This window comes from Rhineura floridana, chromosome 3, assembly GCF_030035675.1.
Source record: "Rhineura floridana isolate rRhiFlo1 chromosome 3, rRhiFlo1.hap2, whole genome shotgun sequence".
NCBI classification, from domain to species: Eukaryota; Metazoa; Chordata; class Lepidosauria; order Squamata; family Rhineuridae; genus Rhineura; species Rhineura floridana.
The window spans coordinates 76,038,867-76,054,302 of record NC_084482.1 but is presented as its reverse complement, the minus strand read 5'-3'; the positions used below and the strand labels follow the sequence as shown (position 1 = coordinate 76,054,302).

Sequence of the window (15,436 nt, the reverse complement as noted above, 5' to 3'; positions counted from 1 at the left end):
TTTCCCATTACTCACTGGCCCCCAAAGAGTTGCATTCCCAAAAGGGCAAAGACGACTATGAAGAGGAAGAGGAGGAAAAGGAGGCTGATGATGGACTTCATGGAGTTCAGCAGAGATACGACTAGGTTTCGTAGGGAAGCCCAGTACCTGCCAAGAGAATCCACATGTGAGCTAGGCAGGGAAATCTGTCTTCTAGGCCCACATACCAGATGGCATTCATTCCAGGGGGACACATGATAGCAAGGAAATAGCCTTCACCAGGCCTGAATGGACAACAGGATGCAAGATCGTAATTTAGCTAGCTTCAGTGGATATAAACAATCTCTAATCTACAATAATTACCACAATATAACATTTTCTTGCATATTGTTGGCATTGTGGAAGTGTCAACAACCTGCAACTGCAACTGTTAACAAAAGAAACGTTTTGTCTAATGGTTTTGCTTTTTTCCCCTAAATCATTTTTTTTCTACTAAACCATCCTTCTGATCTGTTTTGGGAATTGGCAATAACTAAAGATAGACTAGTGATTTATTTATTTCATGACATTTTTATCTTACCCTTCCTCCAAGTAGCTCAGAGCAATGTACAGGGTTCTCTCCCTCCCACTTTATCTTAACAACATCCCGTTAGGTTAGGTCAGGCTGAGAGAGAAAGATTAGCTCAAAGTCATCTAGCGAGCTATATGGCTGAGAGGGCATATGAACCTGGGTTTCCCTAGTCCAATGCTCTCACCACTGCTCCTCTTAAACATTTCCTCTGTCCTTCTTACTGCAAAGCGTGCTTGTTCAATATTATTTCCCAAACCCTTTTCATTCCATAAGGCTGCTGCCAGCCCTAACTTATACTGACATCCTCACTTCAGCTTTATGCTTAATGTCAGCCAATGGTGGAGAAGTTCATGACCTCACTATTTTTATTTAATTAATCTGAATGAGGGGGAAAAGGGATAGCCATGGAAAGAGAATAAACTTGTGAGTAGTCCAGCAACAATATATTTTCAGTTGATTTTTATATCCCAGTTTTTACAGGGAAATGCAACTTTGTGGTGACATTTCCTGCAAAAAATGCCTTTATGAACTCATCTTTACTGGTATATGAGTTGGTAAAAAATGAAATTGACTGCCTTCAAGTTGATTCTGACTTATGGTGACCCTATGAATAGGGTTTTCATCGTAAGCTGTATTCAGAGGTGGTTTACCATTGCCTCCCTCTGAGGCTGAGAGGCAGCGACTGGCCCAGGGTCACCCAGTGAGCTTCACAGCTGTGTGGGGATTCAAACCCTGGTCTCTCAGGTCATAGTCCAACACTCTAACCACTATACCACACTGGCTCTCATATGAGTTGGTAACTGTATACAAAGGCAGTGAATGATTCATATACAAACAGCTTCTTCAAAGCACCTTCATGTTTCCTGGTTTTTCTTTAACTGATATGTACTCTGGTGGTATTTAGTTTCTGCTGGCTCAAGTTCTGCTCATCCGTTTTTCAACTGGCTGAAGCAAACCATCAAAAAAGGAATTGTCTGTTTGTTTGATTTTTGCTTCCATCCCCCAACCAAATGCCTCTTCCTTTGGACACAGAGGATTTGGTAGTTTTAGTTGTGAAAGGAACATTTTGCTGATCACAGTTTCACTGTAAATATATGCAGAAAGTTGCTCTAATAGATGCAGCAGGACAAAGAAACCTTCTTAGGTTAAATTTGGGTATTTTAATCACTTCCAAATTAGTATTCATTTTTGACTGCATAAAAGATATGCTTGCAGAACAAACTACAAATTTCTATTCAATAGTAAGAACAAACATACTCTTATGCATCACAATCACTCACACACACATGCACACGTGCACATACACACCTGCACAAATAAGCATGCATCATGACACATACAAATAGCACACTCACAGTCTGGCTGTCAACTAACTTGTGCACATGCATTGTTGGGGCATTGACATCAAGAAAACTTACTTTGTGACTTTGAAAATGCGCAGTAACCTGAGAGCTCGTAAAACGCTAATCCCAAAGGAGGTGCCAGGCTTTATCCCAGCCCAGATCACCTCAAAGATGCTCCCAATGATAACCTATCAAAAACCAAGGCAGATGATTTAGTTGCATTCACTATATAGGCTATGCAGTACACAAGATTTGCCTGCATCCATGGACATAGGCTCACAGAGAGGTTTACTCATCTATTTATCTGAGCACACAAAATGCATACACATATACAGAGGGACTGTAGCTCAGTGGCAGAGGACATATTTGTGTGTAGAAGATGCCAGGTTTAGTCGCTGGCATATCCAGTTAAAATGATTGGGTAACTGATAGGAAATGCCTGTGTCTGAGGCCCTGGAGAACTGCTGCTGGTCAGAAGAGATAATACTTGGCTAGATAGACAAATATGTCTAACCTACCATAAAGCAGATTATCAAGATTTGAAAGTAAGAACAGCATGAAGCTGTAGTGTTCTAAATCGCATCATGTCCCTAGAATCCAAGACATCCAGTAATCCTAACTCCTGCTCATAAACATGCAGCAAATGCAAACATTTTTGCAACTGTCACATAGCAACCACATTGCATCTGTTCTCTCCACAATTAGATTTAGGATCGCCAAGCCTAAACATTCAAAACATCTGCCAGACACACAAAAACTTAATATTGGCTATGATCAGGAGGTTGTGTTTTGTTGTTGTTTCTTGATCATCTTGTATCTTAGCTTGCAGGGTTCAAACTATAATCAAGATGTTCAAGCTCAAGATTTGAGAATGGACAATCCTGGCTTCAATGTGAGAGCCCATCCAGTGTGCAGCTATACCATGATTGCAAGATGCAGCATCCAATCGTACAGACAACCTGAAAAGAAGGTACTTTTGCTACCTGAGTCAAAGTTGTGAAGGTCAAGCAGCAGGGAGATGGTAAGACCAGCCTCAACAATGTCAGTAAATCCTGCATTTGTTAGAAACTGTCAGGATCTTATTTATTTATTTCTGTACCACTCTTAATTGCAAAAAAACAATTTCAGAGCAGGTAACAATTAAAGGTAAAATTCATTTGCATAAACATCATAGGAAAAATCAAGAACAAATAAAACTGCAACCAAATAATAATGCACAATTCAATCTGACTTTAAACTCCAGTGAAAGCCTGGGTGAATATTAACTGGCAGCAAAAGCTCAGCAACTGTGTCAGCCGTATTTCATGGGTCCTACATAGTAAGATGGACTTGGCCATCTCAGGGGAAGACATTTATGTTCTATGGATATGCCGCCCTGGGCTCCTGCTGGGCGGAAGGGCAGGATATAAACCAAATAATAAATAAATAAATAAAAATTTGGGATACTTCCCAATAATATCTGGAGCAAAGATGTTCACCAGAGAGCTGGCTCATTTGCACCCTAGTGTGTCTTCACAGAAGGAGCCACTTGAGAATATGTAGCTGTTAGAGTGGTTGTAGTCTGATACTAGAACAGGCAACAACAGAAATCCTGTCATATCAGAGAGACTTACAGCACAATCGAAGCAGTTGAAGGATGAGTGAAAGTAAGGCCGCGTTCCGAGCCCATACATTTTTATAAACATTTCGGACATAAAGAGCCCTAAGAAAATGAATTCTGCATAGTCTGAAATAGAGAAACAGAGAGATAGGGAGGGGTACAGGGTCACAGCCAAGGCCTTCCATCGCACAACATGATTCCTCCCTCTGTTGTGAACAGCACAAAACCACCCCTCACCCACCTTTTAAGGACCCCCCCCAACCTCTCTTGACCTTCCCTAACTGAAACATGCCAAAATGCATAATTATATATTATCAATTCGGGAGCTGAAAAACTGCTAATTCCAACAAGAGACACATAAAGATCCTTTGGTGAACAGAAGCACACTAGACTATGGGTGGGGAACTTCAGGCCTGGCAGCCAAATGCACATCTCTCTATCTGACCCTCAGACCTCTCCCCAGGCCACATCCCTTTTCCACAGGCCACGCCCCTTCTCAGCTCTGCTTCACTCTCTCCTTGAGTGCATTTACCTGGCTGGTAAACTCTGATAATGCCTCTTGCTTACCTGGATGAAGGATAGAGTGGGGTCTATGAATGTATGTAGCAACTAGCCTACTGTACAAAGGTAAAGTCTGCTTTCATTGCTCCACCCACATTTGCCTCTGGCCCCGCCTATCACTGGCATGTGGCCCAAAAAAGGTTATCCAGAAGTGTTTGTTGCCCTTGGGTTAAAAAAGGTTCCCCACTCCTGCTCTAGACAATGAGAGATCCCTTACATCACAATCCTATACAGGCTTACTCAGAAGTAAGTTCTGTTGAACTCGATGAGACTTACTCCTAAGTAAGTGTGCATAAGATAGCAGCCTTAGCCTACAATTTCCTTGCATCGCAGCAACCTTGGATTTCTTTTCTGAGCTGAGAAACATCAGCAATTATTTATGTGCTCTAGTAATAAGTGTTGAGACACAGAAAGAGGCACCACCCCATCAGAATTATGGTACTTCTTCAGCTCAGCACAAGTAAGGAATCCTGGAGTAAAAAAAACAACACAACAGAGAAGGCACAAATGATCTTAAAACAGTGATCTAACAGCAACCTTCCTGTCAGCATTAAAACTGGACAGGAGAGGTCCTCTTGTGGATAAGGAATTGGTTAAGAAGCAGAAAGCAGAGAGTAGGAATAAACGGACACTTCTCCCAATGGAGGGCTGTAGAAAGTGGAGTCCCTCAAGGATCGGTATTGGGACCTGTACTTTTCAACTTGTTCATGAATGAGCTAGAATTAGGAGTGAGCAGTGAAGTGGCCAAGTTTGCTGACGACACTAAATTGTTCAGGGTTGTTAAAACAAAAAGGGATTGCGAAGAGCTCCAAAAAGACCTCTCCAAACTGAGTGAATGGGCGGAAAAATGGCAAATGCAATTCAATATAAACAAGTGTAAAATTATGCATATTGGAGCAAAAAATCTTAATTTCACATATACGCTCATGGGGTCTGAACTGGCGGTGACCGACCAGGAGAGAGACCTCGGGGTTGTAGTGGACAGCACGATGAAAATGTCGACCCAGTGTGCGGCAGCTGTGAAAAAGGCAAATTCCATGCTAGGGATAATTAGGAAAGGTATTGAAAATAAAACAGCCGATATCATAATGCCGTTGTATAAATCTATGGTGCGGCCGCATTTGGAATACTGTGTACAGTTCTGGTCGCCTCATCTCAAAAAGGATATTATAGAGTTGGAAAAGGTTCAGAAGAGGGCAACCAGAATGATCAAGGGGATGGAGCGACTCCCTTACGAGGAAAGGTTGCAGCATTTGGGGCTTTTTAGTTTAGAGAAAAGGCGGGTCAGAGGAGACATGATAGAAGTGTATAAAATTATGCATGGCATTGAGAAAGTGGATAGAGAAAAGTTCTTCTCCCTCTCTCATAATACTAGAACTCGTGGACATTCAAAGAAGCTGAATGTTGGAAGATTCAGGACAGACAAAAGGAAGTACTTCTTTACTCAGCGCATAGTTAAACTATGGAATTTGCTCCCACAAGATGCAGTAATGGCCACCAGCTTGGATGGCTTTAAAAGAAGATTAAGACAAATTCATGGAGGACAGGGCTATCAATGGCTACTAGCCATGACGGCTGCGCTCTGCCACCCTAGTCAGAGGCAGCATGCTTCTGAAAACCAGTTGCCGGAAGCCTCAGGAGGGGAGAGTGTTCCTGCACTCGGGTCCTGCTTGCAGGCTTCCCCCAGGCACCTGGTTGGCCACTGTGAGAACAGGATGCTGGACTAGATGGGCCACTGGCCTCATCCAGCAGGCTCTTCTTATGTTCTTTAACTATAATCCAGAAGTCATGTTACTTCTTCTCTATGCCCTAGTTCTTATTTTGGTTGGTAATTTGTGACTGGACTGTATTCCTTCATATTGCAGGTGGAAGTCACATGACTAAATGCTCCTCCACACCAAAAATAAAGTAAAAATAAAATCCTGTGAATAGAAAATTAAAAATGGCTTGTTTCCACACTAATGCCCTTTACAGCTGCTGAGTACTACTTTTCTGCAACCAGGTGGAAGCAGATTTAAAACAGAGGTTCAACACAAAAAGTGGTATATTATCCAGCAATATGGTAGAGATTCTTCTGTAATGCTTACTCACAGGTAAGTGCCCCACAACATTAATTCAAAGCTTCCTTCTTGCAGCTTCTACCACTTTTCTTTCTTCCTATTCAGAATGGCTGGAGTCAATGAATTTTCCTGCAATTAGTCAGCCTCTGTTCCAGGGAGAGGGGGAGTTAAATTACTGGTTAGCTTTCTTTCTTTTTTTTTCTTTCATAGCAAATTTTGCTAGAAAAGAAGGAAAAGAAAAAACAAAACAATGCAAGGAATTCATTTATTAAAGCTCCCTCCAGCCCTGGTGGGGAGTAGAGGCAAACTAATCATTTTATTTCTTTAACAGAATTTATATACTGTTTGATTATAAACAGAACCTCTAAGGAGTTTATTTAAACAAACATTAACATTGTCAATAAAAAACAACGTTAAAAACACATATTTTTAAAAAATCAAAATACAATTGAAATCAACTGTTAAGATAGAAACAAACACATGTCAACATTTGCATGTCTGGATAGACTTGCCTGAACAAATTATTAAAGGGCAATTCATCACTCATCTTCAGCCACACTGAAAATAAATAAATTAAAGGGGAAGAAGCTGCAAAAAGGAAACAATTAAAGGCACTATGCTTTACAGTATAGTGCTGAAATGGCATTTTCCTGCAAATACTTAAATGCCAGAAATCAGGTCTGAAAATCCATGGGAAGATAACACAGAAAACATTAAAATGCAAAAAAATTGTAATAACATCATCCAGATTTTCCATAAAACATGAGTGAACAAAGAATGACAATTCCAGACAAAAAGGTTAGTGGTCAAAACACACTAGCATGCCACAGTGAGGGTAAGGGAGAACCGTTCTCCCTTTCACCTAGTTTTCTAAATGAGGGAACCTCTTGGTATTTTTGTTCAATCATGTGGGCCCCCACCTGCAGTTTGAAGGAGTACAGACCAGACATAGATTTACTACCACAGTGAGAACTAGGCTAGTTTCCATTCATTAGCTTCTATGGACCTAGATTTACTAGCTTATGGCTAAGAACTCTGGGAAATGCAGTTTGGTTAGAGTGCTGATAATTCTCTTTTAGTGAACATAACATAAGAACATAAGAAGATCCTGCTGGATCGGGCTAATGGCCCAACTAGTTCAGCATCCTTTTCTCACAACGGTCAACCTTATGCCCATAAAAAGCCCATGAGCAGGACCTGAGTGCAAGATCATTCTCCCCTCCTGTGGTTTCAGCAGCTGGTATTTGAAAGAATACTGCCTCTGCCTATGAAGGCAGAGCTTAGCCATCATGGCTTAGGGTTGCCAGGTTCCTGGCCTGATCCTGATCCTGTATCTTTAGGAGAAGAGAAAGTCAGCCAAGTGCAGGTGTTCTTGCAACACTATAATGGGAAAATCCACAAGGTGGAATTCTCCCCCCTGCCCAACTTTTAAAGATACAAAAGACCTCTTGGTTGCCAGGCCAGCCTCCAAGAGGTCTTCTGTATCTTTAAAAGTTGCGCAGGGGAAAGGGAGAATTACACCTCGTGGTTTTTCCCATTACAGTGTTGCAAGAACACCTGCACTTGGCTGACTTTCTCTTCTCCTAAAGATACAGGATCAGTCTCAGGCCAGGAACCTGGCAACCCTATCATGGCTAGTAGCCCCTGATAGCCTTCTCCTCCATGTATTTGTCTAATCTTCTTTTAAAGCCATCCACGTTGATGGCCGTCACTGCCTCTTGTGGGAGTGTATATGTCAAATTCAGATTTTTTTTTTGCTCCAGTATACATAACTGTACACTTGTTTACATTGTGATCCATAGTTCCCCTTGGGAGGGGCAATCACAAGTCAACCAGCTAAAGCTGTTAGTGTAAATATGACCTATCTTCTGGAGTTAAGGGCATAATACAGAAATCTGAATTTCTAATCTCTGTGGATTTAAATATAGTTTTTCAGCTCCCCTCCTCCCCCAAGTCAGGCAAAGTAATTCCCAAAAATCCTAACTGGGGCTTTCTCTCCTGTAAACACCAGGCAAACATTCTGAAAGAGGTAGAAACTGTGAAAGTTAAAAAAGAGAAACATTCCATTAAAAGGGGAAAGGGAGGAGTGAGAACCCTGGAAAATGCCTAAAATCTGAATTGGAACAAAACAAAGGGTGTAAGCAGCAATTAATGAGAAAGAAGGTGGGAGAAACAAATAGCAGATGATCAAAATATTCTGAATAAAAAGGCACTTGATATGAAAAACTCTTTCAAATCTGCAAAAATAATAATCATAAATTCCAGGAGTTGGGGTTGTTTCAGATGCTAATTTTAAGACAGAGTTTAATTAATCACATGGACCTCATGTAGAGAAGAGCTCATTATTGCTATCTTGTAACTGGCTATGCATTCTTTAAATGTCCATGGCTACAGGGGAATGGGCTTGCTATGATACAAACTGAAAGAACTTCCCTAATGTCTACCAGACAGGGATCAGGATTTCCCAGATGACTCTATAACAAAGGTACAAGGGCTCCAATACTCACAGAGGAAGTCAGATAGCCAATCTGGCTGGTCGTAGTGTACTATAGCAACACACAAAGTGTTGAGAGCTACCAGACTGAGGACTGTCCAGTAAAAGGCCTGAGTTTTGACAATTCGACGGATACAGAAACGCAACCTCCGCTCCTTTTTGTGAAAGAAAGAGGCGTTTTCCAGCTTGGCACTTTTGATGCTGGCTCGAGCAAAGGGTGAACCTGGAAGAAGAGATAAATGTTAGGAGCAAAGAGGCCTTTAGAGCAGGTAGCATACCAAACTGGTTCAGCCCTGTAGTCCATCCAACCCAGTATCCTATCTCTGACAATGACAGCACATGAATTCTCAGACCCAGCACTAGGCAGATGTGCAATACATATCCTTGCCCATGTATAATGTACAAGAAGCAATGTACAACAAGCAATACTGTGCTCTATCATTCACCCCCTACTGTCCTATTCTGCAGTAAAAAGACCCACAGATTCCATAGAAGGTCTTAGTGGGTGAATACACAGTGCTGACATGCAACAGAGAATGTCAGTGAGCATAGTAACTACTTCGTGTTAAAAGGAATAGCTCTAGAAACAAGATCAGGTCTCTGATAGAACTGAAGCACATCCATGTGCCCAAATACACATTTATTTCAGCCACTAACATTTATATTTACTTAGCTATAAAAGTACTTTAAAGCCTTCTTTTAGGACATGGCTCTCGCACTGATCTTCAGCTGGTGGGACAGGACCTGCTACTGGATCATACCCTGACTTAGGGTGAGTCACAACAAGCATGAGCACCATAGGCATATATAGTAACAAATTAAGAAGTGTGTCCCTAAATGCATATTTGGATTAATGGTGGGCCCAGAAAAGGTAGAAGACTACTGCACCTCCCCCTGCCATGCCTATGTAACTTACCCACTGAGGAGATGTCAGCCAGCGGGTCATCTGCTTCCTCTGGGTTCAGCAGATCTGTCTTGCTCTTCTTGATTGTGGCCCTCCGAAGAGCTCCAACAATAGGAACATTGCAAGAAAAACAGACGTTATCCTCAAGGTCCCTTGATTAGACTCATTAGAATCAAAAGGTATTTATTTATTTTTACATATTTTATTTTAATAATTTATAAACCACCCAATATAGAATGTCTAAGCTGGAGTGAGAACATTCAGGCCCGGGGGCAGAATATGGCCCTCAAGTCCTCTCTGTCTAGCCCTTGGGACTCTCCCTAGACCACATCCAGCACCCAGGCAACACCCCTCACAAATCCTGCTCTGTGCCCTCCTCGAGTGCTTTTGTCTGCCTGCAAAGTGTCTTTGATCATGCCTCTTGCTTGCTTGGATACAGAATGGCAAGATGGGGGTGGAGGTATAGAAACATGGTGTTTGTGTGGCTGGAATATAATCTATTATGCAAAAATAAGAGGCAGATCCATTGCTCCACCTACTTTTGCCTCTGGCCCCACCTACCCCAGCATATGGCCCCTGGGAAGTTGCCCATGAAGTAATGTGGCCCTCAGGCTGAAATATGTTTCCCATTCCTGATCTACATGGTGAAAAGAGCATAGTGGTTACCATAGGCTACCTTACATCGCTGACATTTTTGTACCTGTGAACACGTTTGGAGTTTTGACAGACTGCAGTGGGCACCAACCCCTCTGGACCCTTCTTTCCCCCTTCCTCCTGGGCAAATCTCCATCCCCAGATAGAGAGCACACATGCAATATTTACTTTTCTATGGAGTCTGGTAAAAAGTAAGATCCAGTAGAAATAAGCAGATCTTCCTTAATTTGAATGATTTTACATGGGATCCCCTAAAGACCTACAATCAGTTTAAAGCTTACATTGTTGGGCTTCATAGTATAAAAAAATCACAGATCTGGTGCTTGTCAGTACTACATGAACACTGATCCATGGCACAGATCCTCATGATTTTTATACAGAATGACAACAAAATCACAAACAAATCACAGAACACATCTGTGAACACAAGGATGACATATGATTGTTAATTGTTGTAAACCGCCCAGAGACCTTGGCTATGAGGAGGTATATAAATGCAATCAATCAGTCAATCAATAAAATGGTGGTGGCTTTAAGGGGATCTCTTGTAAAAATTATGATGATCCATAAGATTTCATGTCTTTTGGCCCTAATTTCATGGCTTAGCTGTCCAACTGTCCAAGTCCAGCACTCTATCCACTTTACTACACTGGCAAAGATCTCTCTACTGGCATAGACAACCTTCTTACAGTACTATCACCTTCTGGGATGAGCCAGGATGACTATTAACTATTACTTTCATACTCATGGCACAAATAACCACAGTCACTATACTCCAGTTGCTTGAATTGGATATCCTTATACGGCCCTTACCTAAATCAGCCCTCAGTTAGATCAGACCTACATCCCAATCTGACTGCAATCTTTCTGCTTCCCCATCCTCCCACATGATATAGTTTGTGGAAGATGGTGGCTTACCATCAAAGGGGTGACGAGGCTCTCCTTCTATGTCATCTTCAGCTAGGATCACTTCTTCTAAATGAAAATATTGGAATTAAACTATGGATGGCATTAAGCTTCATAAAGGGCAGGTAGGCCAAATGCATCAAAGAAGGGAAGGTTCGCTCTAAAACATGTTTAGGTAGACAGTTGCCCAAAGAAATCAACATCTCAGCTAGTGAAAGGGAAGCCAAGTGGCCAAAATGAACTGAGTTTGGTGAGAACCTGTGAAAGGAAGATCAACTTTCTGCTATGGCCTTGTGGGTGTTTTTACAATTATATACACATGAATATGTATCACAGGAATTCCAGAAAGTCTCCTTAGGGTTCATGTATCATTATATTTTTTATATCAGTCATGAAAATAAGGAGTGACCACTGACCACCCACACCCTCTGCTGGTTAGCTTGAGGTACAAGGCAAATAGCAATGGGTTTTGCACACTGACATCACTTCTCTCCACATACGGCTTGTGCTGTGTGCACATAACCTGTGATTTATTACATCTGCTGTGCAGAGACAAGAATTCAGTGTAAGCTGCGTATGGATGCCCTAACTGTGCACACCTGACCCAAACAATATCCATTTATTTTATTTATTATTTTTCTTTATTACATTTGTGTCGCGCCCTTCATCCCAGTAGGACCCAAGGTGGCAAACAAAAACACTAAAAACACTATACAACTTGATAAAAACAAACTTTAAAATACATTAATACAAAACATCTTTAAAAACATGTTAACACAAAACATCATTAAAAACATCTTTTTTTAAAAAAAAAAGGTTTAAAAAGATCTTAAAAAGCAATTCCAACCCAGAGGCAGACTGGGATAAAGTCTCAACTTAAAAGGCTTGTTGAAAGAGGAAGGTCTTCGGTGGGTGCCAAAAAGATAGCAGAAATGGTGCCTGTCTAATATTTAAGGGGAGGGAATTTCAAAGGGTAAGTGCCACTACTCTAAAGGTCCACTTCCTATGTTGTGCAGAATGGACCTCCTGATAAGATGGTATCTGCAGGAGGCCCTCACCCGTAGAGCGTACTGACCGACTGGGTATATAAGCAGTAAGACGATCTTTCAGGTATCCTGGTCCCAAGCTGTATAGGGCTTTGTATACCAAAACCAGAACCTTGAACTTGACCAGATAGCAAATGGGCAGCCAGTGCAATTCTTTCAGCAGTGAGGTGACATGTTGGCAATACCCTGCCCTAGTGAGCAGTCTTGCCGCCACATTTTGCACCAGCTGCAGCTTCTGTACCAACCTCAAGGGCTCCCCCACATAGAACAGATTACCGTAATCCAGTCTGGAGGATGCCAGTGCCTAGACAACAGTGGTCAGGCTATGCTGGTCCAGAAACAGCCACAGCTGTCTTACTAGCAACAAAGATTGATCCAGGAGTATCCCCAGACTACAAATCTGTTTTTTCAGAGGGAGTACAACCCCATCCAAGCAGGCAACTGACCAATTATTCAAACTCTGGAACCACCAACCCACAGCACCTCCATCTTGCTAGAATTCGGACTCAGTTTATTGGCCCTCTTCCAGCCCACCACTGAGTCCAAGCACCAGTGCAGGGCTTGCACGGCCTCTCCCGATTCAGATGTTACAGAGATATAGAGCTAGGTACTGTCAATGTAGTGCTGACACCTTGCCCCAAATCTCCTGATAACCATTCCCAAGGGCTTCATACTGCTGTTAAACAGCATTGGGGAAAAGATGGTACCCAGCAGCACCCCACAGCACAACTACAAGGGGGGCAAAAGACAATCACCCAATGCTATTCTCTGAAAACGACCCTAGAAATACAATGCCTGTAAAACAATGCCTCCATCTCACCAAGTCGGCCCAAAAGGATACCATGGTTAATGATATCAAAAGCTGCCAAGAGATCAAGTAAGAATAACAGGGTCGCACTCCCCTTGTTCTTCTCCTGATAAAGGTCATTCATCAGGGTGACCAAGGCCGATTCAATCCCATAACCAGGCCTGATCCCAGATTGGAATGGGTTGAGATAATCTGTTTCATCCAAGAATACCTGCAGTTGCTGTACCACAACACTCTGTGGGCTTTTTGAGGAGTGTTCAGATCACTGCCTCTTTCAGAGCGGCTGAAACCAGTCCCTCCCACAATGATGTGTTGACCACACCCTGGATCCACTCGTTCAAACCCCCTCAACAAGTTTTAATAAGCCAAGAAGGGCAAAGGTCAAGAGGACACATTGCTGGCTGCATCGTCGCAAGGCTGCATCAATTGAAACTGATCCCAAGAAATTGCAGCAGACATTGTACTTTATGTAGTTTTTATCTGTAAGCCGCCCTGAGTTCCAGCTTTGGAAAAAGGGCGGGGTAAAAATAAAGATTCATTCATTCATTCATTGTACTTGACACTTCACTGGGGACTACAGTAGATGTGGATAGTACATCAAGGTTGCTACGGAAGCAAGCAACTTTACCCTTAAAGTGCCTTGCAAACAATTCACAATGGATCTTCGAAGGGTCTAAACGTCCATTTCCTGGAGTTGATGTCAACAGACCTCTGACAATACAGAAAAGCTCCACGGGACGGCTACTTGAGGATGCAATGGTGGAAGAGAAGTGGGCCTTCTTCAGCACCCTCACCACCGTACACAGTAGGCATGGTTATGATGTTTTACTCATGCCTGATTTTTTTTAAAAAATGTTTTAAATATTTATTTTTAAAGATGCTTTAAAGATGTTTTTAGTGTTTTTGTTTGCCACCCTGGGATCCTTCTGGAAGGAAGGGCAGGATATAAATTTAATAAATAAGTTAAGCTAATTTCATTAATTAAAAGCAGAGGTTCAACTGAAAGAGTCAAACACATCTTTTTCAAAACAAAACTTTTGAGTCTCAAACAACCCTTCAAGTCCATTTCATAAGATCCCAACAACAAAACTGCAAGTTGAGATACTTCTTATAGCTCAATCCAAACCCAAGATCTGCTGGGACAAGAGACTTTGGATTTGGCAAATCTTGAGCTTTCCAAGGCTCAGCTGGGGCTAAACTAGCCTAAGTCCCTCACCCTGAGTCAGGGCTCAGCTCACAGAACTTACACCAATGTAAATACCCCAAAAGGGAGCATTCCAGGTGTGTGTGGCAAGGGCACGACAGGACAAGAAAAAAATTACACCTCTTCCAAACCCCTTTCAGCTCAGTCATGTGACCAAGTAACCCTGCAGAACTTAGCTGGCAAAAAGGGTGGTGCAAGTCAAATTCCTCCACACTCCTCCTGAACAGAGTTTGGGACAGGAGTAACTTCAGCTGGCATAAATTACAGTGGCTTTCTGCAGTTAGGATTACCCTGCTAAAACCTGAAAACTTTTAATATAATGGATGAAAATCATGGCTTTATCTGACAAAAGCCTCATTCAGTGAAATAAGGAAGCACCAATTCTTAACACAAAATCTCCATATCACCTTTTTCCTTTTTTAAGAAAATGGAAGGTCTGCAACACTTTTTGATAAAGTTCATGTTCACACCAGCTCAGATTAACATACCAGTCAATTCAGCAGGGAGAGACAGGCAAGATTGTGGGACTTTCTCATGGGGCAAAGCTGGAAAGTCAACAATTCCAAATCATTTGGGCTGAACTTGTAGTACTGAGTTTCTTGGTCACGAAGGAAGAAATGCAGAGTAAAAGAAAACAAAACATGGCACTGAAACTAGAGGGTAAAATATTTAAGTCAGCTTCCAAGAGAAAAGATAGGGAAGTGTAGCAAGGAGAAGAAGAGGATGTTTGGGATTAAGAGCCACAGGACAGTACTTGCCCGCTTTGGAGATCCACTCCATGTAGCCATTGAGCTCCCGTTCAATCTGCTGTTGTCTTCTCAGCTTCAGAAATGCTCGCCGGTTCTCCACCCGCTCCCTTTCTTTGGCAAACTCCCTGTAGGTAAGAATGGGACAGACTGCTAAAGATTTTCCATTACTTTGTCTTAATCACAAGAAGAATAAGAAGAATAAGAAGAATAAGAATATGAAGAACCCTTCCGGGTGAGACCAAAGGCCTATCTTGTCTAGCATCCTCTTCCCACAGTGACCGACTAAATGCCTCTGGGAAGCCTAAAAGCAGGACATGAGTGCAGCAGCACTGTCTTGCTCATGATTCTCAACAACTTGGTTGCCTTTGATACTGAAAGTAGTACATAGCCTTTACGACTAGCAGCCACTGAAAGCCTTATCCTCTGTAAGAAATGGCACAGGAGGGAAAACCAGCACATGGAGTTGGTTCACAGTCACACAGAGAGAGTATGAGGAATAAAGGGAGGAATGAACACATGGTGTCCAGTTGCCATTAAACTTCATTGTCCTTGAAGGG

The 15,436-nt window shown here is 42.1% G+C and overlaps 1 protein-coding gene across 15 annotated transcripts in view; it reads right to left on the bottom strand.

The window, feature by feature from the left end:
* Positions 1-15,436, bottom strand: part of CACNA1A (calcium voltage-gated channel subunit alpha1 A) — a 360,598-nt gene that overhangs the window by 139,831 nt on the left and 205,331 nt on the right. For 14 of the 15 annotated variants that reach the window (XR_009761364.1, XM_061616674.1, XM_061616687.1 and 11 more), the window contains 7 exons: positions 14,889-15,004; positions 11,087-11,141; positions 9,525-9,619; positions 8,622-8,831; positions 3,507-3,619; positions 1,969-2,081; positions 16-147 (listed from right to left, as the gene is read on the bottom strand). Coding sequence is in view for 14 of the 15 variants with exons in the window: in XM_061616674.1 (XP_061472658.1) it covers positions 16-147; positions 1,969-2,081; positions 3,507-3,619; positions 8,622-8,831; positions 9,525-9,619; positions 11,087-11,141; positions 14,889-15,004 (834 nt within the window). In the remaining variant the exon portion in view is untranslated. The remainder of the gene's footprint in view (positions 1-15; positions 148-1,968; positions 2,082-3,506; positions 3,620-8,621; positions 8,832-9,524; positions 9,620-11,086; positions 11,142-14,888; positions 15,005-15,436) is intronic. The other variant, XM_061616675.1, reaches the window with a different exon arrangement.